The sequence below is a fragment of the Lineus longissimus genome, chromosome 17 (genome assembly GCF_910592395.1).
Source record: "Lineus longissimus chromosome 17, tnLinLong1.2, whole genome shotgun sequence".
Taxonomy (NCBI): Eukaryota; Metazoa; Nemertea; class Pilidiophora; order Heteronemertea; family Lineidae; genus Lineus; species Lineus longissimus.
This window is the reverse complement of record NC_088324.1, coordinates 12,557,116-12,579,786: the sequence shown is the minus strand read 5'-3', so window position 1 is coordinate 12,579,786 and position 22,671 is coordinate 12,557,116. Positions and strand designations below refer to the sequence as shown.

Sequence of the window (22,671 nt, the reverse complement as noted above, 5' to 3'; positions counted from 1 at the left end):
CAATACAACTTTGCCCAATTATATCCAGGTTCTCTGGTAAGCTGGCAAATATCAACTCAAATTTGGAAACTACTCCCGAGGTTGAAAAATATGTAACGAGCTGATATTCTGATTTTCAGTATGCTGGTCAGTATAGAAAACAAATCTCACTGGATCTGCTGCGGACGATGCCGACTAATGTTCACTTCGACACCACAGATGCCGACGGGGTAGGTAGGCCTTGTGGCATTTTGAAACAATATGGAACAAAGGAATTGGACTACCAAGGTTAGGTGCAGTTACCATTGGTTGGTTTCTTCTACTAACTAACGTCGCACCAACAGTAAGTCCAAGGCCCTCCTTCATAATGCTAGATGGATTTGTAGTTCTGACTGATATTGCAGCATTAGAAGGAGAGAATGCTTATGATCCGTATCCCAATTTTCAGATTCAAAAGATGCAGGAGGTGTTGCAGGCATATTGCGTCCACAGCACAACCATGGGCTACTGCCAGGGGATGAACTTCATTGCAGCTATGAGCTTATTGTTTATGGACAAGGAAGATGCATTTTGGTAAGTTTCTCACTTCTCATTCTAGAATCTAAGAATCATTTGGAAGTATACTTCGTAGTTTTCTCTACTAGGTAGAGATAGGATTAAGAGTACTAGCTGTCAAGTTGGGATATAGTTGGGAGATTGGGTAGCTCAGTCCCGATTTTCCCATAGGATAGGGAAGGTTGTAGGGGTGTACCCCCATTTCGCCTACACCCATTTCGCCTACACCCATTTCGCCTATTACCCATTTCGCCTACCCCCATTTCGCCTACCCCCATTTCGCCTACCCCCATTTCGCCTACTCACCATTTCGCCTACACCCACTTCGCCTATTCACCATTTCGCCTACTCCCATATTCACCATTTCGCCTACTAAAAAGGAAAAGAGTGGTGTGCGCTGGACATTTGAACAATTTTACGAATTGTTGAGCTTGGTTTTTTTCCTTTATATTATAGTATATTTCCCAGTTAAACTTTACCATACTTTATCATTCCAACCCGGCCTCTTAAGACAAGACCACCATTGATTTTTTAAGCCTTTTTGCAGTTAAATTGTCACAGTTCGACCGCCTCGCAATGCTTCGGGTTGTGAATCTGAAATTTGGATATGACATTCCAGACAGTCAGGCGAGTAAATGGTGAAATTTTATTAGAACTGGTGGTTGTCCACAAATTTTTTTTCTTCAAATTGGACAAATTTGAGAGACCATGATATTTCCACTGTTTTCAGCCAAATCTCAAAATTTATTTTGTCATCAAAAAAATTATTTTTATCTGTAGACTTGCCATACCAAATACCTTTCCAATACCTCTCCAAATAAGCACTTGACAGTTGAAAACACTCTCGCGTCTAATTTATAGGTCTGGAACCTCCAACCTATGAATATTCAATGGTGGTCTTGTCTCTCTTCACTTCACTTAATTGGGGGTGGGGGGAGGGAAGGTCACTCTTCAACATGTAGATATTGATGTGTTCGGGTCAATTGCCGACATACTAGTACTTCCATTTTCAAGGGGTTATAAAGGCGAGGGGGGGGGGCTTTTTCATCATTTCAATTATGAATATTTGTAAGTGAAGAACCCAAGAGTCTTGGCCTGTTTTTTTACATCTTGGTACAACCAAGCGCTGCCCTACAGGATATCTTCATTGTGGAGCTTGGCTTTACAAATGGTCATTACATCTTTTGAATTTGAAGTTACTATCATAAAACATTTGAAATGATGTAGGCGAAATGGGTAATAGGCGAAATGGTGAATAGGCGAAATGGGTGTTGGCGAAATGGTGAGTAGGCGAAATGGTGAGTAGGCGAAATGGGTAATATGCGAAATGGTGAATAGGTGAAATGGGTGTAGGCGAAATGGTGAGTAGGCGAAATGGTGAGTAGGCGAAATGGGTAAATTTTGTAGGCGAAATGGGTGTAGGCGAAATGGGTGTAGGCGAAATGGGGATGAACCGTTGTAGGGATAGGATCAGGGCGTGGAATGTAGCTAACGGTCACCGATATGTCTCACTGCCCAACCATAGTGATCTAAACCTCCCTGGACTCTTCCCTTGATGTTTCAGGTGCTTGGTAGCTATGACAGAAAAGTACTTCACTCCTCATTACTTCGATCACAACCTGATCGGGGCGCAGGCTGACCAAGAAGTCCTCAAGGAACTCCTCAAAGAGAAGTTACCCAAGCTCCACCAGCATTTGGATGACCTTGACATTGAGATTTCCACAGTGACCTTGAACTGGTTCTTGGCGATATTCTTCGATTCAGTCCCGATGGAGGTAAGTTGGATTTATTCAGGGATCGTTGAGTAAGAGAGAAATTATGTACATCTAAAATCCTTTATATTACGATCAGAACAAATATGAAGCACACACTAGTTCATTCTTTCTTTTGAAATTGTCAACATTTTTTTAGACTAAAAACTCATTAAAAACATGTCAAAGTTGACTGTCACATGCCCTTGAGCAGTCATGTCATAATCCTAAACCCAAATTATAATAGTAAAACTTCCAATGGAAGTACATGACCTAGAACTAATCGCTTGAATTCCTTGGCTTAATTTTCATAATTGTCTTCTTCATCTGCATCCACTCGTCTCTCTCGTAATTAAACCAAACCATCCCGATATCGAACCTGCCATTCAGATTACTAAACTGGCAATGTTTATACCACCAGCCTGCTTGATAAAACGTCGCACAATGTGTGCTACTCGCATCATTGTCAACATCTGGTGTGCCGAATTTCATCCCATTAGAATAACTCAAAGCATCTGTTGCATTACCAGTGTAATTGTTTACAGTTAGAATGAAGTCCTGTTCGCTGCCTGTTATGTAAAAGTCTTCATACAGGGCGTACCAGTAGACGTCATTCATATCCCACATATCTATCTGCAACATGTAGTCGTCTTGAATCGTCAGGTAGTATATGTTGTCATTACCAATCCAGAAATCACTCTTTGTGTCGCCGAAGCCGAACTTATAATCGTACCAGTCGCGATTGAAATCAGTTTTGCCATCGAGGCGTCGTTGGATCAACGTCCAGCCATCGTCGTTATCCATGTCACAGTACGTCCCGACGGATCCAACCTGTCCTAGGGGTCGGATGAGATAGATACCGGTGTGGCGGATACCCTTGTGGTATATCTCAGTACAATCTGAAATGTTAAAGTTTCATAGCTAATTGAATGCTGAATATTGATGTTGAGGATTTGTTCAGAGTTCAACCATGAGATGGAGACTCTAGAGTATTTGGGAATGGTGTTGGTGGACTCTTTCAGTCTATTTTGAATCTGAATTACAGCAATCAGATAGGTCTCTAATTCACCATCTTCTTGGATGTCTTGAAAGTGTCAAACTAAATATATGTACTTTCTTACTCACCTAATGGTAGATGCTCCACTAAGTTGTCCACCTCTGCCTTGGCGTCTAATAACTCAGGAATATGTACTGTAAGATTCTTTGTCAGTCCGAGGAGATCACCTATGACTTTTGTTGTCTGATCATTGTTCATATTATTCTCCTCCACCAAAACTTTCAATCGGCGTAAATCACGTTTTTGTCTCTCGGTGACTGTTATCAACGTCTGCAAGTCCTGGATGATGTTTACAATCTGTTTATCCTGATCATTATCACGGTCCTTTTTCAAACATTTTTGCAATGAAGCGTTAAAAACTTTCACCTCGACATGCTCAAGTCGCTGTTCTAATTTGAGATTTTTCTCAGACGTTTCAGCGATCTGGTCTCCAAAGTCATCCTGTGTGTCTCGTGAGCGTTCTTTATACTTCTCTAATCGTCGCATGGCAGTGGTCACTGTTTTGTTCATTTGGAAAACTTTGAAACCAATCTCACTGAACTTCTCCTCGTATTGAATCTTCTCCTCAAAAGAGGCCCTCGCGAGATCATTAATTGAGTCTTTTGTCTCCATGACAACTCCTAGTAATTTGTCTAACTCTTTTTGATTTGAAAAGGTGTTGGTAATGTTTGGTATACTGATTGTATTCAGTTGTTGAAGGGTTAACATTTGTTGCGTCAAATTACTAAAAGTGTCACGGAGAAGATCAGCACTGGTTTGAGCACTTTCGGACGGCCTCTCTGAAAATTGCTCCGCAAGGTTTTTCACCGTGATATTCAAGTTTTTGACCTTGACCTTAAGATTGTTGATTTCATTGACCTGTTCGATAAATCTTTCTGCAAAGTCATTAGAGAAGACATGGAGGATCCCGTTGTTTGTTATGTCCACTTCATCTTCTTCAGAGTCCGTCGAGGTAAACATGGTTGTGCCCGTTGGTGTTTCTTGAGTTGGGGTTGCAGGATTGACCTTCTGAAGGTCAGGGTCAAGATCGAGGTCACCAGAACCTAGGTCAGTGTCATTAGAATTAGAGTCAAGGTCACTAATAACACTTTGATTTGAATTTGAATTCTCAAGATTTTCGTTGACCTTTAGGTTCAGTTCTGGTTCACCAGATCCAGAACCGAACTCATCAAACAATGGAATGATAGTGGACTTTTTCTCCCCCTTCTTTTTTGAGCGCGCCTTAGATTTCGATTTGTGTTTTGGTTTTCCGAATTCTGCCTCAATAACATGTTGAAATGTGAATTGCAATTGTTCTAAATCAGACTTTTGTCTTTGTATAGAGTCGCACATTGTCTTTATTTCCTTGTTCATGTCATAAACAGCACCAGAGAACATCTCTTTCTCTTGTTCCCCCTTGAGGACATTTTGTTCAAGTCTAGAAACACTTTCAGTAAAATTAGTTTGTACTTCTAGTAATCCTTTGATGTCTTGACCTAACAACGTTTGCACTGTTCGAATATCTTGAAAATTTGATTCCTGATTTTCGATAAAACCCTGTAAATTCTGTATTTTGTCCTGACTGGTTGTCTGCTGCTCGTTTAACCCATGTAGCTCCACGCGAAGTTTGTGAATTGTCTTTTGGTGGTGGTCAACCTTTACCTCCAGCTCCTGGAAGCGCTTTCTGGAAATAAAAGATTTATCATTAAAGAAACCTACTCTAACTTGGTTGCCTTGTAAACAAAATATAACTCAAATCAGTCTGTCGAATGAACGTCTACAAGAAAGAAGCTATTATCAATGAAAATACTGCGTACAGCTCTCATGATATGATGCAAATTCATTATAGCTAGAAATTGGGAGATAAGCCTGTCAGTCCCTTGATTTTATTAGGGAAATGATAGTTCAGGCAGGCTTTTCACGTCCTGCTATTCATGTCAATCAGCTGATTTGATATTGACATTAATCATGTTAATGTCAGGTGCTGGCAATCTTGGCAGAGTTTTGTTGAAAATCATACCCACAAACCTGCTGTGTTGGTAGTCTGTTTATGTCAAATAGTTATTCAGGGAGATTTTCTGATAAAAATCGTAAATAACCTTTTCATGTATGCCAGTTTTTATTATTGGCTGGACATGTACAGTGAGATAGATGTGGGAAATTCTGTCAAGTAATTTTGCAGTGGAAGGAGATACCTTGTGGTCGGCCATGGCTGTAGAACTTGAACTTGAGGTTCTTATACCAGAATATGAATAGTTACCATAAGAACTCCAAAACAATCAGCTATTATCAGTAAAAATTAATGCTTTATTTGATTGTTTGCATAATTTCTTGAGATTAATACCTCAGTTGTTTTTCCAAGAAATCAATGGACAAGTTATAGCCTTTTGTCTTCTTGGAAGATTCCAACATTTCGTGCCTACCTGTCGCTGTCCCTGTCATTATATAGATCATTTATCTGCCGATGAAGTCCCTCAACCATTGTATAAAACGCTTCCTCCTTCGTCATCGGTCCAAGGGCGCGTTTATCTCTTTGGACACCAGATGGAGCTGCCAAGATCTGCGTATAGGTGACGCCCATGATGAAGAGGATGGTGTCGAGTAGTTTCATGATTCTGGTGGGAATGTTTTACCTGCAGGATAAAGTTATTTTTTTGAACAAGGCATGGAATGTAATGCTGCATCTCATCCTAATAGATCCAATCCCCACATTAAAGACAGTAATTTAGAGCTTAATATTAAAGGGTCTTTGCAATTACTGTATTGTTCAGAAGTATCATCCCTATTTGTATGCAGCATTTATGACAAAAGCAGTGGATTACACAGCTGAATAGCTGTGATTTTTCTGCGCAGCAAAGAATGTTACTTTTGGCCAAGTCTGTAGTGATGTATTGTTTTGATTTGATAGTTGGCTGTTTGGTTTAACTTTCACTTGAACATTTTTTCAGACATGACTGACAGATTGTAATCTAGCTTCAGATAACATTTTGGTTTCAAATTAACAGTAGTGGGATTAATTCCACTTCGAAAGTATGTTTATTTGCGATTTTTTGAATCAATGGCTCTCTCCTGGGTTAATCACAAGGTTGAAACCAAAACAATGTGGGCCAATTCCTTACACCTTGGTAGGCACTGTCTGATATCAGAAGTTTCTGCGAGGATTTCCTGTTTTTCATCCCACTTGTATTTTTTGGGTTATTTTTGAGGAAAATGATATAAATGGCTTTATTGGATGCCAAGAATGCTGATAAATAGTGATAGGTTGCATCAGGCAGTTCTTAGTATAATATTGTCATAAAAATTCTTACCACAAAAATGGAATTTATATAGTACTGTAGTATTTATAGTAGGTCTGTCTCTACTAATAGGCTCTCTGTCATTTTAACCCTTTTGCAGTATCCAAGGCCTCCTGAGTAAGACTCTTCTCCCGGCCCAAAAGAATGAATGTCACACATGCACAATGAATATCTTCTCTATTTATATTTTCACAAATGACTTAAAAAATCTCTCCAGTGAAATGCAAGGAGAGGAGCATGTGAAAGACTTTAGAGTAGGATAATATTTTTCAACCCAGATGAAATTTCACCAACCCGCCTCATTTTTTTGTAATCCTATTGTAGTAATCTGCCACAGCTTGGAAAACCTTTGTGTCATTGAGGTTTGCTGACATCTTATAAAAGATAATATTGTGAAGAGGAAAATGGTAAACTTACCCAAATTGTAAAAGAAAATCGTATCAACTATGATATCCCCAAACGTCATAAAACCATGGTTGTGAGGTTGTGGCTAAAATCCGTTGAGGCACACTCTTTTTTGTCCTGCCCCCACTCGGAAGCTTGCTGTTACAGCTGCAACTCTGACCTAAATGACAAAAGAAAATCTCAAATATTGGCCTGACATAGTTCATTCTTCCGGTGCAGGTGCCAGCTATTATCGAACTCAAGGACAACAAAAAGAGGCTATAAAAAGTAGAGCAATTCACCCCTTTAGGCTTCTTTCGACTCTTTGTCCCTGTTATTTTGTTGGAGCTCCAGATACTTCAAGTTGTCAAATGGACTGCCCTGAGGAATTTGTGTAGCTCTTGTTTGACCGCTTCTTGATAAAAAAGCTATTTTTTGCAAGAGTGCCCATGTGCACTTCTGAACTTTGCTGTGTACATGAACTATCCTTGTGCCATCTCATTTTCTTATTTTCAAAATAAGTTTCTCATTTAGAATTGTGACCTATAATGAGTTTAGTGAATGAGATTGATTTACAAAGTTAATTTGAAATAACGATAACCAACAGAAAGTGATCTAGTTTCTTAGCAGCTAAGGATGCAGTTCACCAGGCTCTCTGAGCAAGAGACCCCAGGCTATCTGCTCTACCAGTCTTTTTGGCTTTGCTGTCATCTGCTTGTCCTTAAGTACCTTATACTAGTAACTCCAAAATAGCGGGAAATGATTCCAAAACAGTGCCCTGTGGCTGACTGATGACTCAAGTTAGGACAATTGGTTAGGCCACCAAGATGACTAGTTGAGACCTCACAGAAATGGGCCGTATGCTCATGTGGGGTGGACTAATGTAATTCGTCTGGTTCAAGTTGATTACTCCTGGAAGTGTGTAGCTTACTGAATTCGAAATTCAATTTGGGACACTATCCATTGCATTAAAGATCTCTTTCATTTGATTTGAACAAAATAGGCCTATGAAGTCCGACGAACAATGGCACTCCACCCAAAAAAGCCTAAAATAGCCGGACAAATCACCCATCCAGCAGAGCAGTAACCTTGTAGGCATACTCAATATAAACTGTATAAGCATACTCACTTGTAATATGAAATCGACAACAGCCCTTCTTGCAGGAGTCATGTAATTCCAAATCATATAAAATCTTTGTAGATCCTGTCATTACCAGATTACTGCCTTGTATATCCTGTCATATGGGGATTATTGCCTTCTGAGAAGTGACAAGTTCTCCAGGATTTCTTTTTATGATATCCTGTATACACAAATCCACCTGAGATGTGATAACTGGGTACCTTGAACTGTTAAATGAATAGAAGGCCAAGTGAATGGCACATGTGGTTTACATCAAAGAAACAAGAAAATTCTACCTTGATTCATATTGATATACCTGTAGCTTACTGCATGAGAATATTGCAGTTTGAGTTGTGTTACTACTCAACTCTTCCTTAGGGTCAGTGACTTGCATGACTACGGACTCACAGAACTAAAAATCTGAGGCATCAAAACTTGATTCAGAACATGCATGAGGAAGGATGGGGGCCAACATCAGTTCTCAAACATCTGAGACTCAAATCAATAAGGCCAAGTGAATGCCATGATCTAATATGTGATATGATAGCTTGTCTCTTCAGCAGAAGATAGTGGGTCCCTTCCCTGAGTTTGGCTTGTATGAACTGACCATAAGGCAGGGACAAGAGAGCCAATTCCCAGGTTCTGGGACAAGTTTATCATGTCACCTGCTGTAGTTGTTGGACAGGTCAGTTGTTGACACGCTGTTTCCTGGTCAAAATGACTGAATTCTTAGAACTGACATGTTGTGGTGACAATTTTGTATCCTGTTTACCACCTGAGGTAACAGTAGAGCACCTTAAACTCACATGGATGTTCCCATTTTGAAATGGAACTGGAGGTTGTGTAAGGAAAACAGGTTTAGGGATCGTGTTACAGGGATGTTTTTGAAAACCAAGGTGCATTTGTACTATGAAGCAAATCTGCAAAGTACTGGGGTTAGTGGCAGTGTTCTGTGATGAATGAAATAAAAGATGATAATTTTATGAAAATTGAATAAAAGAGGGTTAAGGCAGTAGTTATGCGATATTTCATGGAGAGTTGCAACACGCATGCCACAAAAACATCAATATTAATTTTCTGTTAAAAAAGTTTGCTGAAGATAAGAGGTCATGTACTGAATGAAAGTTTATCAAATTAGGTTGTGGTTTAATGAGTCTGAGGCAGTTAAGCGGGTGGTTTACCATCATCATTCATTTTCAATGTCAGGTTTCTTCTTTGGGTCTTAATGGGATTTTCTTTTGTGAGGCTACAGCAATTTCATTTCTAGTTTAAAATGATCATCGCTTGTCCAGCAATTTAGGCTGGGTGCGTTCTTGACTAGCTGCCATGGCTCTTATGACATTCTAAGGTAACTGACTTTTGTATCAGTTTGAGATTTTCATTGCCCTCCTCAGCTTGATGCCAAATGAGGCATGGAAAATGAAAGGATTTTCTGTTGAGGAGTGTCTGGTGCAATAATCACTTTAGTGGAATTCTCTCTTGAACTTTTGTCCCTTGGTTGAAGATGGCTGATAATGTTACCGGTAGAAGCTCTTCTTTGTTTGGTTCTGTTTCCCATATAATTGTTGATTAGGTTGTTTATTGTTAGAATGTAATGAAGTATTTTTCTGTCCTCTCAGGTTTGCTGTGGAGGTTTAAGGCAATATCAAATTGCATACTGCAAGTCGTGTTCACAAATTTCGGTTTAGATTAGGGCAAACAGCAATTACATTGTATGTCTGTTATATCTGTTTAATCCTAATCCGTCAGTATCATGATATTGATATAATCTGTGTGAAAGTGATTGTCAAATGTCCTGTTCTCATTTGTTGGGAGATAAAGGGAGATTTCAAAATCACTGTAATAGTAAAGAACAAACAGATTTATAGGCCTACCCACCTAATTTTATGGGTTGTTGCTTTAAAACTAGGTCCTACTGGTCTTTAGATATATATCTTTAAATGAAATTAGTTGACTCGGCAGTTTTCTGTGAAGACATGTGACTCGTATGCACCTCTAGACACTGAAAAGCCTGTTTTCCATGATGACTTGTGAAAAAAGGTGATGTTATGCCCCCCACTAAGCCTAATTAGCCTTAAAGAAGAATGCCAACAAACCATGAAATACAAGCCTGCAAAAAGCCCAATGAATTTGACATGTGGAAGGTATCATCACTGAGGGGTCATCTGCACTGAGCTCAGTTGGCAAACATAAATTGCCAATCACAGGATGAGGAAGATGGGAGAAGTTGGGAGAATCACATTCGCTAGCGTCATGGAAATGAGGTTCTGTGCTAAAGCCAAATAATCATACAGACATTTTCCATTTAATCTCAACAAACTCCCACCAGACATGGTGAAAATTCTATGCTAAGACCTCAAACATATCATAGCATGCTGCGAAGATCTCGTTCCTATAACAAAAAAAGGAATAACATGCAAGGAAAGAGTCAGCGTCTTGGTTTTCATTCTGACAACAATAACCTGTGAAGGTATTGATCTTATCTTGAGCTGAGTCTCATTGTGGGTAGGGTTTCTTAGGCTGTGAGAAAACTTTTGCTGTTTCTACAGAGCAGGTTTTCTTGCAGTCTGTGCATACTCATTCACATTGCTCCATCCTTTGCATTTGAAGATATTGATTTTGTCTTGAGTGAAGTGATCTAATGCGACAAAAACTGCATGTTTGCACTGGTCATTGCAGGTGCCTCCGACAACATTCAGTGATCGCATTGACCTGCTAAAGTTTTCACCCTGTCAATTTTCAGACTCTACTCCGCATATGGGACTGCTTCCTTCTCGAGGGTCCCAAAGTCCTGTTCCGTTTTGCCATCGCCATTTTGAAGATTCACGAGAAAGCGCTCTTGGAGAAGGAGGATACAATTAGCATCATGAAGCATCTCAAATTGTGTGCTAGACTGACGTTCGATTCTGATGGCCTCATAAAGGTAACAAATCACAACATTTCTTCTGGATACGCATACTGGGGACTCTCCCCTTCAATATGCAATTGGCCCTTTGACATATCTTGTTGAAGAGGATTCTGGTTTACCAATCGTGTCCTCCTCTGAAATATTGCGATAGATGATGCATAAAAATAGTGATGGCTTTGCAATGATATTTCAGTCAATGAGTGGATTATTCTTCGAATACAGCTCAGACTTCAGGTTACTTCATTTTGAACATCTATATTTTCAATCAACAGGTTGCTTTTGATGAAATGAGGCCTTTCCCGCGGAGGAAGGACATTGCCAGTAAACAGACCGTCTATCTCAAGATGTTGAAAGAGCAGGTCCGAAAGCGTGAAGAGGAGAGGCGCCACCTAGCTGAAAGAGAAGAAATGGTGAGAATCCCGTCATTCTTAGGCAGCCTAACTAAGTTTAAAAATGCCTGCCTCTAGTTACTCTTTTGTGTTACTGCTTACCAAATTTGCTTCATTTTGTTTTTGATAATTGTCTGTCTATGATGCCCTGGTTCTGGTGTACCCAGCGGACAACTAGGCCTTCATCTCATTAGATGAATAACTGGAAAGCTAATGTTGCTCCTATTTTAGCTGTGCACTTATTATTACCATTTTCAAATCTTTCTCAATTCTTTTTACCAAATTATGGCTATCCTGGCTTTGATATGTCTTCCTTTCAGTTGCCCAAATTGCGTGCTATTATTAGAAACAGTTTTTTGGGAAAAAGGTTATTGTGAGGTAGGAAATGGAAGGAAATTTATTTTTCAAATAACCTACATTATGTTTGTAACATATTTTATAACATTTTGTATTAGGTGTCGGGGTTGCAGACATTTCAGGATGAATGTCTCCTGAAATAACAGCTAAATAATTTTCAGTTAATAACGGTATGTTTCCCTGCTCACATCCGTAATATGTCATTAACCCTTTGTATTAGTGTGTCATTAGTTCTAATGTCTAATTTCTTGACCACCAAGGACAAGGTTGCTCTACACAATTCTGTTGTTATGGCAAGATTTGAAGCAGTGCCCATGCGAGGTAAAATTCCCAGTGATATAATGAGGTATATCTGATTCTAAGTAAAGGTGTAATGTGGGATCACATTATTGCCAACTGGTCAAGAAGTTGTTATTGTCAAGATTCTCTCAGAGGAAGTAAGACCTTGATTCCAAGTCCCATTCTTTCAGTTCCGTGAGCTAGAGCTGACTCCCACTAACGCGCTTATCATCGAGTGTGCCTCAGCATACATGGATGGTAAAATCTGGATGTGTCACGGCGAGCAGAGTTCAGGCAAGATCTGTAAGATCAACTGTGATGAGAACATAATGCATGACTTGAACTGCGAGGTAACTGCGTCTTTTCAGTTCTTATCATTCCACATTTTAGAACGCTCCAATGATCACGGTGTGGTTGCATTACCGGGTTGGTCGCCGACCAGGGTTCCACTGTGATCCAAAGGCATGGAAAATCCGTCTGCAAAAAATGACAGGAAGTTCTTTAATCCATTCAACATACTCTGTCACAACCATCCCGTGGAGACACAGTCAAACATTCAAGTCTCAGATCCCTTGATCCTGTATTGTCACAATCAGGTCTTTATGTCTTCTCTTCATAACAGAGCCAAGGAAAATGAACTAAATGTGGTGACTTCTTCTTATTTTCCAGTTTGATTCTCGCATCATGTGTATCACTGCCGTGACAGAAGACCTCATGTTGTTGGGCACACTCTCATGGACACTGTATGCATTCTCCACTGTATCGAGGTAGGTTGTCTTCCTAGGTTGTGACATTGTCCCCATGTGATGTTTATCACTGAAATGCACTTCACTAAGGAGTTGACCAAGGAGTCGCAGTGTTAAATCTGAACTCATTCTTGTTTTTGTTTTGATCTCAGGGAGCAGCTCTGGAACACACGACTTCACGATGCAATACTTGACCTGTGCTGCCATCAAGAAGAGGGGGAGAAAAATAAAGTGTTTGCAGCATTGGCCGATGGGACGATAGCTATAATGGAGGACATCAATGAAGACCAACCCAAAAGTGATGGCTTCTACATTCTGATTGGACACAACCCTGTGACATCATTACTACTGATCAACCAGCAGCTGTGGTGTGCCAGTGGGAACAGTGTGGTCATCCTCCATGCGAGGTGAGTTCTTTCTATCTGATTCAGACAGAACGCATCAGTTGTGATCTTTGGCGAGTCACTTTACTTCTGTTGCCTCCTCCTTAGAGACAGAGAACCTAAGATATCTTGCATTGATCATAGAAAGCATTCAAAAGACCCCACTTCAGATTAAGATACGTGAAGCTGTTCTAAATTATCTTTTTTCCCTCCAGCACATTGGACACAATGGATAGCTTTGCTGTCTCCAGCACCCCCTTCGATCATATCCTCCGCCTCATGAAAGGTGACCACGGAGTGTGGATTGCTGTCAAGGGGTCGTCAACACTGGAATTATGGGATACCAAACAACTGGTTTGTCGTTTACTTTACGATGTACGCGAAAACCGATATTATATGTCCAGACGGGTAAGTGTGGATGAGGTAAATAATAGGGGGCGCTCTGTAAGTCTTTATCATGTTTTGGATGTTTTGAGCTGTCCTTTTTCTTGGCTTCGGTATGCATGATAAAAACTTCTAATTGCAACCTTTCCATTCCAATATGATCAAAACAATCATGACATATTTCAAACACTGTTGATGCCAATTTGTCAAGACTTCTGCATGTAACTTGACACCTACAAGGCCTCTGACAAACTTGGTGCAAGGCTAACCTCATTTTCTTTTGTTCTAATCATCGCTTTTACTATCGCTGCTAAGATTTGATCTAGCTTACTGTGTTTTTTATCTTCATGTTTGGATGAGGATAGTCCTGCGGCTATAAGTTGGTTGTGACAATGTCCCCTTGTTTACATGTCTTAACATCAAGAAACATTAGGACCCTTACTTGTAGATCAGTGGAAAGAATGCGGACTTCACTCTGACATTATTTCTGCACTGAATGTATGCAAAATTGAATAGCAACACGCTTGTTTTTTGTTGCATCCCTTCTTGATGTTGTTCATTTCTGTAGCAGGCACCACCTAGAGCATATGAAACTTTAGTGTAGCTTGGAATTTGAACAAATTGTGTCAAAAGATGATTCCTTTTGGTGGAAACTGACAAACTGAAATTGAATTTGAAAGAAGTTACTGAATACAACTTTCTTTTTAGGATGAAGAGAATTATTTCAACCCTTCAAGGATCACTGCCATCTTGCCTTATGATAATTACATGTGGGTTGGGACGGCACGAGGCGACCTCATCATTTATGAGATTACAGAGAAACTGGTGAGTATACTTGAGAGTATCTTCATATGCTTCACAGCGCTAAAGGTTAATGTGTGGGGTGTTTCACTGCTATCCAAGCAGCTTGAGGGTTTCATTCTCTTCAAACCCTGGCCATGGTGTACATTACAGCTTTATAGGAAGTGGTTGAAGAACCTTTTAACAAGGCCTTTCAATGATTAAGTATCAAATGCAAGGTGTCCTTTCTTTCTTGCAGCTGAGTAAACAGGGGGCAGCATCAGGTGTGGACGCTTCATCCAACATGACCTCGACCAGCTGCACAACAAGCTTATCCAGCTCCCCCTATACGCCAAGCCGGAGTGAACTCATTGCCAAGATAACACCAATGGACTCAGTGGAAGAAAAGGTTCGGGAGTTGTATTTTGAACGAATGCACGTCGAGGTTCGTTTACTTTTGTGATGTTGTCTGCTTTCGCCTTTGTTTTCTTTGACCTTGGTCTGACTGTTTGCACACCTCACTATATTGGCTAGAACTTCATTGATTGTAAAGAGGTGAAGGGTAGGGAAAAATTGTAAAAAGGATTGCAACCCTAAATTGGCTATTGGTAAAACCTGGGTATCCCTAGGTGAGGTTGTATCTCAAGGTCTTTGGAAAATCATGATTTTGATCTTGATATTATGCCATTTCTCATGAGACCATACTAATTTTCTTGAAACTTATATTGTACGTTTGTATGATCAAATAATTTGCTGTTAGAATTCTGTAAGTTAGCAACCTGGTGTTTCTTAGATACAAAGGCAGGTATTCACTTTAACACTATTCTGTATGTCTATCAATTTTCTGATGTTGGATGTATGTTTAGCAATAGCTTACTTTTCCAAAGACGTGATGTCCTCAGGATATGTGAATATCAGGGAAATTTTTTCCTTTTTTGGGGCGGGAGGCATTAAGTATGCATTAGAAACGTTCTCTAAAGAGCAAGGCTATGGTTTTCGATGTTGCTGTCTAAATTTCCTTCCTTCACGATTCAGTATTAAGATTTTTGAGCTACTGTTTGGAAAAGGAAGTTAATCTTCTTATCTGTCGTATATTTAATGAATGTGACTGCATGGATATGATCATTTTTCCAAATCTTATTACAATTTACTGAATGAGATCAGAACCTTTGTTGCCAGCTACTCTCTGTCTTGCACATTTGACAACCTTTAAAATATTCCACCTGCCATTGTTTGTTACTTTCCTGTGACCTTAAATGGCCATGAATTTCATACTACATGTATTTGTTATTTTGGTCATTATTTTGCATGCACTTATGCATTTGATGTTGCACAAAGTTAAACCACTTTTATTTCCTTGTACTTATGTGAACAGTGCTCATGTACTTTGATTTTGAAGAGCCACCTACTGGCTATTTTGCATAACATAATCTGGCCTACACTGTGCCTGCCTGTATCCTTTTAAGAGAGTATTTCCAGTTTGAAAGTAATTCTTGTGAAGTACCTGGGATTATGAAAACAATCAAAATTAGAAAAAGAGTAACTGATCAGAATAACTGTTGAGCTGATTAATCTGTTGGGGGGGGGGCTAGTTTTTTTATCCCTGTCAGGTTCTATATGGTGTTGGTCTAAGGAACTGGGGGTAGAGATATCCATTTTAATCTACTCATTTAATTTCATCCACCACAGAATGAAGACAAGAGTAACGACGACCATGACAGGGAGGTGGAAGACTCTGAGGAGCATTTGAGTGATGCCGAAAACCTCAACAAGGTGGCGTTGACTCCTAGAAGCTCGCAGGACACCGACAGCACATTCACTGACGCCACTTGCAAGACCGTGTACAAAACTGGGAGTGGCTCGGACAGTGGAGTAGTGTTATCAAAAAGTAACATAGTTACTGTGAAAAGTCAATCGGCATCCGGGCAGGTTGGAATGAAGGTCCTTGAAGCAGATGTTAGCCATGAACAGTCAAAGGAGGGTGTTCATTTACAGATTTTTGTCCAAGTTCAGGCGGGAAAAGATCAGAGTACCGTCAATCATAAGTGTGTCGGGACGGATTCTGGTGAGAGTGAAAGTGAGGGGGAGAGGTTAAAATCTCAAGACGCGAAATTAGACAGTTCTATTTCTGAAAATATAACTGATGTTCTGGTGGAATCTGCAGAATCTCTAGAAAATTCCAAAATGTCTGACTCTGGAATGGATAAGCTGGTGGTGCCAGATGGACAGTGGGGGCGGGATGTAAATCAGGAATCTGAGGAAGAAGAGTTTGTCGATGCAGAGGCGGGGAGTGCGACAAACAGCCCAAAGAAGGCTGTCAAGGACAGAGGTGAGGTTGGTGAGGAGGTGTCAGACGACGAGGATGAAATCTGTGGAAAGGACAATTTGGGGTCATCTGAGAACGTGACGACTCCAAAGACACATTTGAGTTCAATAAGTGCTCCTCAGGTGAAAGAAATGATTGGTCCTGAGAATGGTGAAATTATTGACAAACAAAGTGAGAATGTTATGGCAGACAGCTCTGACGCTGTGGTGAAAATGGACAGTGAAAACATGGAAAATTCAGTTGAAAATGTTGCAGATAACATTGATAATCTAGTGCCAAGTTCATGTCAGATTAAAGTAGAAAGTGTGAGTGGTGATTCTGGTGCCACAACTGCTGAGGACCACCTTAGCGATGATGTATTTCAAGATGATTTAAAGGCAAAGTCGAGAAAGGATTCCAAAGGAAAGTTGGAAAAAGTTGAAGTGAAAAAAGACAGCCTTCATCAGTCCCATGCTTTAACTCCAGATGATCCATCACAGCGCCCTCTGTCTCCAATAATGGAACGACATGAGAACACCAGTACGTGTACCACAAGTAGCTACCAAGAACAACCGAAAAGTGGTGTGAGCACGCCACAGAAATCTGGCCCAGACAAGTTGAAAGTCGAAATTGTTGTTGAGGGCGATTCAGAAAAGCAAGAAAAGGATTCTCAATTATGTCCACAAATAAATCATTTAGGGGATAGTTTAGAAACGGATAAGAATTCGGCACTGTGGTCAAGTTATGAGGATATGTCCTCTACGAGAGAGTATGATTCACAATCTCTGCCGTCCGAGGCGAAGGATGTTGTCAACCCATTGCTGTTGGGGCCGCAGTGGGGTCGTAAAGATCGGAGACCGTCCTCGGGAGTTGTTTCGGCGACTAGCGACTTCCCGTACACATATGACATGACACTGCTGGTCAAGATGAAGATCAGTGATAAACCGATCAAGGCCTTATTGAAAACCAGGTTAGTAAGACATCCTGTATTAAAAATGTGAAGAAGAAGTAGGGACCGTTGCCCGGAGTGAATGCCGAAGAAATTGTCTCATTTGTTTGCCTCTCGTTATCATACATTCCAAATGATAGTATATGTGTTTTACAGGAGCGGTGGTGAGGATGTTGTCATATCTTGTGCTGGTTGCTATAGCGATGACGAACCCGTTCTTAAATGGCGAAAAGAGGCAAATGAGGTAGGGTTAAGTGGTGTTTGTTGTTATGGTCAGTTAACTAGTAGCTTACGCATGTTATTGTCGGCATGTGGTATTCACATTATGCAACCTGGTTGTCCATCACACGCTTATATGCCAATGCAGCACACACGATATTGGGGTTATACAGCAATGATGCACACCGGGATGAGCTGGGCATGAGAGATGTTGGTTTTTCACATAAAAAAGGCTTCCAGCAGGACCATTTCTCCAAACATGATCAATAATAAATCATTAACTGGAACTGTGCAGTAGAAGGGAATGTAACCGTATCCTCATGGTCACTTTAGTCCCCCACCAGCTGCTTTGGCTGCAGTAGATGTTGCAGTTACTCTGTTGCATCTTTTGTTCAGTGGCTCGAACTTATTTTGCTTATCAGCATCAAACCTGGAGTAGACCATGACCACAAGAATATCACCTCCACCACAAAGGACTTCATTCGACCCATTTCTTTAATCCGAATCCCCCTCTCTTTGCAGCGTTTATGGACAAATGAACCCGTTGTAGAAATCTGTCAGTCCTCGAACGATATATTCAAACTGCCCACCTTCTTCCAGCAACACTTTAACTTCTTCTAGACAGACATGTAATTAGCTTTGTTGCTGTGCTTTCTTTCGTTGCTTGCTTTGGTTTCTTGACCTTATTTGGTTGCTTGTAATGTTAGCGGGTTTAGTTTAGAAAACTTTCTCCATTTATGTTTCTTTTAAACCACCAATTATAAGGGATGGACTGAGTGTTCAGGAAGCCAGGATGGACCAAATATTTGCCTGCACTTTTGGATAATTTGGGATAAATAATCATCCTGCCGCGTGCTCTACTTTATTTACTCATTCTTATATGTTTTGAATGGACAGTTTTCAAGTTTGTGTCATCAAATCTTTGGTTCATGATTTCTGACTTTCCATATTCAATTTGACTCAAGCATTCCTTTTGTCTCCAGGTATTTGTGAAGTGATTGAACTTTTACTTCTTCTTATTGCTTGTTTGGTTTGGTGCATATGGGGCATGGCATGATCTAACCTCATTTTTCAGCATTCTGTGCACACAACAGTGACTCGGTAATAACAGTAAAAAGCTTCACATGTCTACTATATATGCGATATGACATCTATTGTATTTCTAGCTCATCCGATGCAAATTTACATGTTACAACCTTTGCAGCATTTGTTCACATCTTAAGTATCATTTGGCGTTAAATGACATCACACATTACGACCTTATTAATTTGTGAATATGAGGATCACATCTTTTGACAATATTTAACTGTAGCTTTCTTCACAATTTGTGTTTCAGAAACTTTGGACGAACGAGCCAATATTTGAGATCTGCCAGCTGACGAATACACCAAAGCCGCCATCTTACATGCGCCATCGGCTTAGTTTCTCGTCGATGTCACAGAGGAGTGGTGATAGCAGCGGTCCGCAGTCAGTCTCCTCACCGAGAATGAGTATCAGTTAGGTGGTGCAATGCACCAGGGCTTGATTCAAATGAACTGCAACTACATGTACTCTAAACTAGGTCAGGAGCCATTGCAAGATACAAGAATATCATGAGAATCCTTCCATGATGCAGATGGAGCGACTATAATCTTAGGATGTAAATAATTTTAGGACGAATAAGTCAAATTATATTCCTCTGACAATGTCAATGACATAACACTGATGTTACAAAGTTTTACAAAAGTTGTGTGATATATTGAATGTTACATATACAGCAGTTTAGTCATATTATATTTAGTGTGTAGATGATCTCTGATGAACTATAAGATTAAGTTTCAAAATTGAGACAAATTTGTCGGAATCTGGGATCCAAAATCAATGAACACAGCTCATCAGTTGATAATCTTGTAAAGAGACTTTTGATGATGAAAATTTTTGATGAAGTACCCAGGAATATGTGTACAACATTTTGAAAAAAAGAAAATTTCAAAAGTATCTTAAAAAAGTTGTTTTAAGATGTCACAAAATGGAAATGTACCAAGCATGTTTTTGTATTGTATAAAATTCTGACAAATTTGAGCTGGAATTAAAAGTGTAGACTAGACTAGGGCCTTAGACTGCTGATACCTGTGTAAATATGTGCCTTGTGACCTGTGATACCATTTTGTTCAGTAGGATTTCTATTCTTTAGACTTGGAGTGATTTTCCACATGCAATACTTTTTACTTTGTGAATTTCACCTAAAAATTTACAAGTCTTCTTTATTCTTCTTGAAAGATTCAATGTAATGACAATGCTGCTGCGATTACATTTTCCAGGGATTGTTTATTTGGATTCCTGTAGTAGAATGACACAGTAAGAAAATGGTAACGATGGTAACTGGACGAATAATCAGGTTTTTGTCTCGGTTCAGAAGAAATTAACCTTTAAAAAAATCAAATTGTGATTGTAAAATTGTTTGTGATAAACTTAAATACTCTGTGATTTTGGTTGTAAATTTCACTGTGATTGAAGAATGGGTGAGGGGAGGGGGGGGGGGCAGGGGCAGGGGCACTGAAATCTGTTGTTTGTTATTTCTTGAAATTTTTTGACAAACATCTTACCAAATAGAGCTAAAAATTAACCACATAATTTTTTTTGTCCAGATTGTATGTATTGTGATATCGGTGTAAATACTGTTAAGTTACATGTAGAGACAATGCATTTAGTTACGGTTTAGTTGGAATTAGAGATCTGTGAATGTGATAAAATGTAACAGTTATGTTGTGTATGAAAACTTTATGTTGATACTAGTCAATATTTCATGATACAAATAATTAATGAGGCAACCCATTATAGGTCACTCTACTGATAAAACCATCACAATTTTCTCTCGAATCACCAAAATGAGGTGATGTATCAAGGACAGCTAAGGTGAAAAGTGTTGCTAATTAACTTTTTAAAGAAGTTATTTTCTGTACTATAGTCTCTACTCATGGCTTATGTTTAATAGACAATCGCATTACATTCAGCATTTCTATATTTGGGCTATTTACATTTGGACCATCTCAAAATTGAATGGCACCAACAGAAGCTAGAGGATTGGGATTGGATTGGGATTGGGTTTTTCAAAATGGAACAATTTTAAAACACTGAGGCTACAGTTTCATTTCTCAGAATTCAGAGATAGTTCCTTACTTAATGGTCAACAACTTAGTGTACAGAAAGCAATGACATTATTTTGTTGTGTTGGGTAAAGCAGTATAGGAGGGAAATGAAATAAATATTTATGAAAAATAAACTAATATTTGTTTTGTTTTATATATTTTATTGTCATTTTCAAAAGATAACAGGCAAAGAATAGAGGCACTACTTCAATATTACAAGTTACAGGTATACCTGTCGAATCGATTGATAAATGTTTGGATCAAGTGCCAGGTGAATGTAGCCTAGTCCTACACTGACTCTCCTTTCCTTTCATTGCCTTTCGACATATTTCAGACCATCAAATGGATTGGCACCAACAGAAGGGCGATGAAACATGTCAAAGGTTAGACATCCGTGAAGTTGACACCATTTTGACAAATCCTAAAATACTTCAAGCCAAGAGTGTTCACCTTATCTGTAAATGACAACCTACGGTTACCACTTTCATTGGAAGACACTTCATTTTGATCTGATACGGACAATAGCCACCGATATTTCACAAATTTTGTCCAAACATTTGACAGAAGTTCAAAATGATCTGTTAGTGTTGATCTGTGTTGAACCATGCTAAAACTAGGACTAGCCGGGCTAACACTGCCCAGGTTTTCAACACGCTTTCGGATAATTGCAGACTTTGTTGCAAACAGTACTAGATTGTAAGTGTTCACTAGTTTCTCCAAAGATGCCACCAGGCGTGCATGCGATTGTTCCAGCATTTTGCGATTATCCCCACATTTCAGTTTGTCAATCCAGTAAAATGACGACACTGAGTCCAGCATAAGAATGCTAACATCAAATTTGTATCCAATGAATGAATCAAGAGAATGTATCGTCATTAGGAGTTGTTCACTAGAGCTACATCGAACTAACCAGAAGTTTTTCAGGGACGCCTTGACGATGTCCTCCAAGTCTTTAGACAATTGCACATCCTGATCATTGGTTGTCAAAGACTTCCCTATGTAACTTTCAAGGATGCTACTGAGTCTGAGCATGCAGAATTTGTAGTCTGTATCAATGAATATGACACCAATGCCTAGCCCGTTTAATTTAACTCCTTTCCATTCGGTTGGAACGACTGACCTCACCACAAGATGCAGGAGTATTTCAGATTTACCACACCCTTCGTCCCCATACAGCTCGTACACATCGCAAGGTTTTGGAAATTCCTCTGGAAATATGACTGCATCCAACCCTTTTGCACGCCTCCTCACGCCAAGTCTTGAGAAAAGCTGAAACAATAGAGGTTCAGAATAAACACACACATTTGACAGTATCAGAAAAAGACATCGTCACATTAATAGCAGACAGCCCATGCAGTGCTGCCACCTATCAGAAATTGTAGGAACTACACTTTTGGGTTCTGTTCCGATTTAAAGCACCTTTTTGCGGGCTGTTTCGACATATCAAAGGTGCCCTAGTTGTGACATATAGTTGTTATTATAATCTGCTTTCCGGTAAAGCTACAATTAATCTGTATTTAGATTGCTTATTCGCAAAAACCACCAGAAATTTCACCTGGGCACCCGATTCGGATGAAGTTGCCATCTTGACTGAATTTTTACTCATAACAATGGTAACAACTAAACTTTCAACAATTACACAAAGGTTAGCGAACGAAATACCATAGCAATTTGCAGAGTTCTCTATAAGGATTTTTAATTTGTAGATAATGACCTTACATTA

At 39.6% G+C, this 22,671-nt stretch overlaps 3 protein-coding genes across 25 annotated transcripts in view; 1 reads left to right on the top strand and 2 right to left on the bottom strand.

Annotated features, from left to right (window-relative positions):
• Positions 1-21,082, top strand: part of LOC135501087 (uncharacterized) — a 44,290-nt gene extending 23,208 nt beyond the window's left edge. For 20 of the 23 annotated variants that reach the window (XM_064792866.1, XM_064792865.1, XM_064792864.1 and 17 more), the window contains 14 exons: positions 120-209; positions 428-552; positions 2,099-2,309; positions 10,865-11,044; positions 11,302-11,439; positions 12,246-12,404; positions 12,724-12,821; positions 12,953-13,207; positions 13,399-13,606; positions 14,276-14,392; positions 14,607-14,792; positions 16,037-17,622; positions 17,758-17,845; positions 19,157-21,082. In XM_064792866.1, the coding sequence (XP_064648936.1) occupies positions 120-209; positions 428-552; positions 2,099-2,309; positions 10,865-11,044; positions 11,302-11,439; positions 12,246-12,404; positions 12,724-12,821; positions 12,953-13,207; positions 13,399-13,606; positions 14,276-14,392; positions 14,607-14,792; positions 16,037-17,622; positions 17,758-17,845; positions 19,157-19,321 (3,606 nt within the window). In that variant the 3' untranslated portion in view covers positions 19,322-21,082. The remainder of the gene's footprint in view (positions 1-119; positions 210-427; positions 553-2,098; positions 2,310-10,864; positions 11,045-11,301; positions 11,440-12,245; positions 12,405-12,723; positions 12,822-12,952; positions 13,208-13,398; positions 13,607-14,275; positions 14,393-14,606; positions 14,793-16,036; positions 17,623-17,757; positions 17,846-19,156) is intronic. The other 3 variants (XM_064792867.1, XM_064792848.1, XM_064792852.1) reach the window with 2 other exon arrangements.
• Positions 2,374-8,337, bottom strand: LOC135501370 (angiopoietin-2-like). Its single transcript, XM_064793446.1, has 5 exons — positions 8,131-8,337; positions 7,035-7,182; positions 5,745-5,954; positions 3,411-5,005; positions 2,374-3,184 (listed from the first exon to the last, which is right to left on the bottom strand). The coding sequence occupies exons 3-5, from the start codon at positions 5,930-5,932 to the stop codon at positions 2,565-2,567; spliced, it is 2,403 nt and encodes an 800-aa protein (XP_064649516.1). The 5' UTR covers positions 5,933-5,954; positions 7,035-7,182; positions 8,131-8,337; the 3' UTR covers positions 2,374-2,564.
• Positions 21,083-21,119: 37 nt separating the features above from the next.
• LOC135501557 (DNA repair protein XRCC2-like) lies at positions 21,120-22,533 on the bottom strand. The gene is made up of 2 exons (XM_064793716.1): positions 22,504-22,533; positions 21,120-22,217 (listed from the first exon to the last, which is right to left on the bottom strand). The coding sequence occupies exons 1-2, from the start codon at positions 22,531-22,533 to the stop codon at positions 21,333-21,335; spliced, it is 915 nt and encodes a 304-aa protein (XP_064649786.1). The 3' UTR covers positions 21,120-21,332.
• Positions 22,534-22,671: the final 138 nt, after the last annotated feature.

Excerpts from the sequence above, each read along its gene's own strand:
- LOC135501370 (XM_064793446.1), bottom strand. The coding sequence starts at position 5,932 with ATGAAACTACTCGACACCATCCTCTTCATCATGGGCGTCACCTATACG. Across the intron at positions 5,006-5,744 it reads AATGACAGGGACAGCGACAG|AAAGCGCTTCCAGGAGCTGG; the intron begins GTAGGCACGAAA and ends TTTTATTTCCAG. Across the intron at positions 3,185-3,410 it reads AGTGGAGCATCTACCATTAG|ATTGTACTGAGATATACCAC; the intron begins GTGAGTAAGAAA and ends TTAACATTTCAG.
- LOC135501557 (XM_064793716.1), bottom strand. The coding sequence starts at position 22,533 with ATGGCAACTTCATCCGAATCGGGTGCCCAG. Across the intron at positions 22,218-22,503 it reads CATCCGAATCGGGTGCCCAG|CTTTTCTCAAGACTTGGCGT; the intron begins GTGAAATTTCTG and ends CTATTGTTTCAG.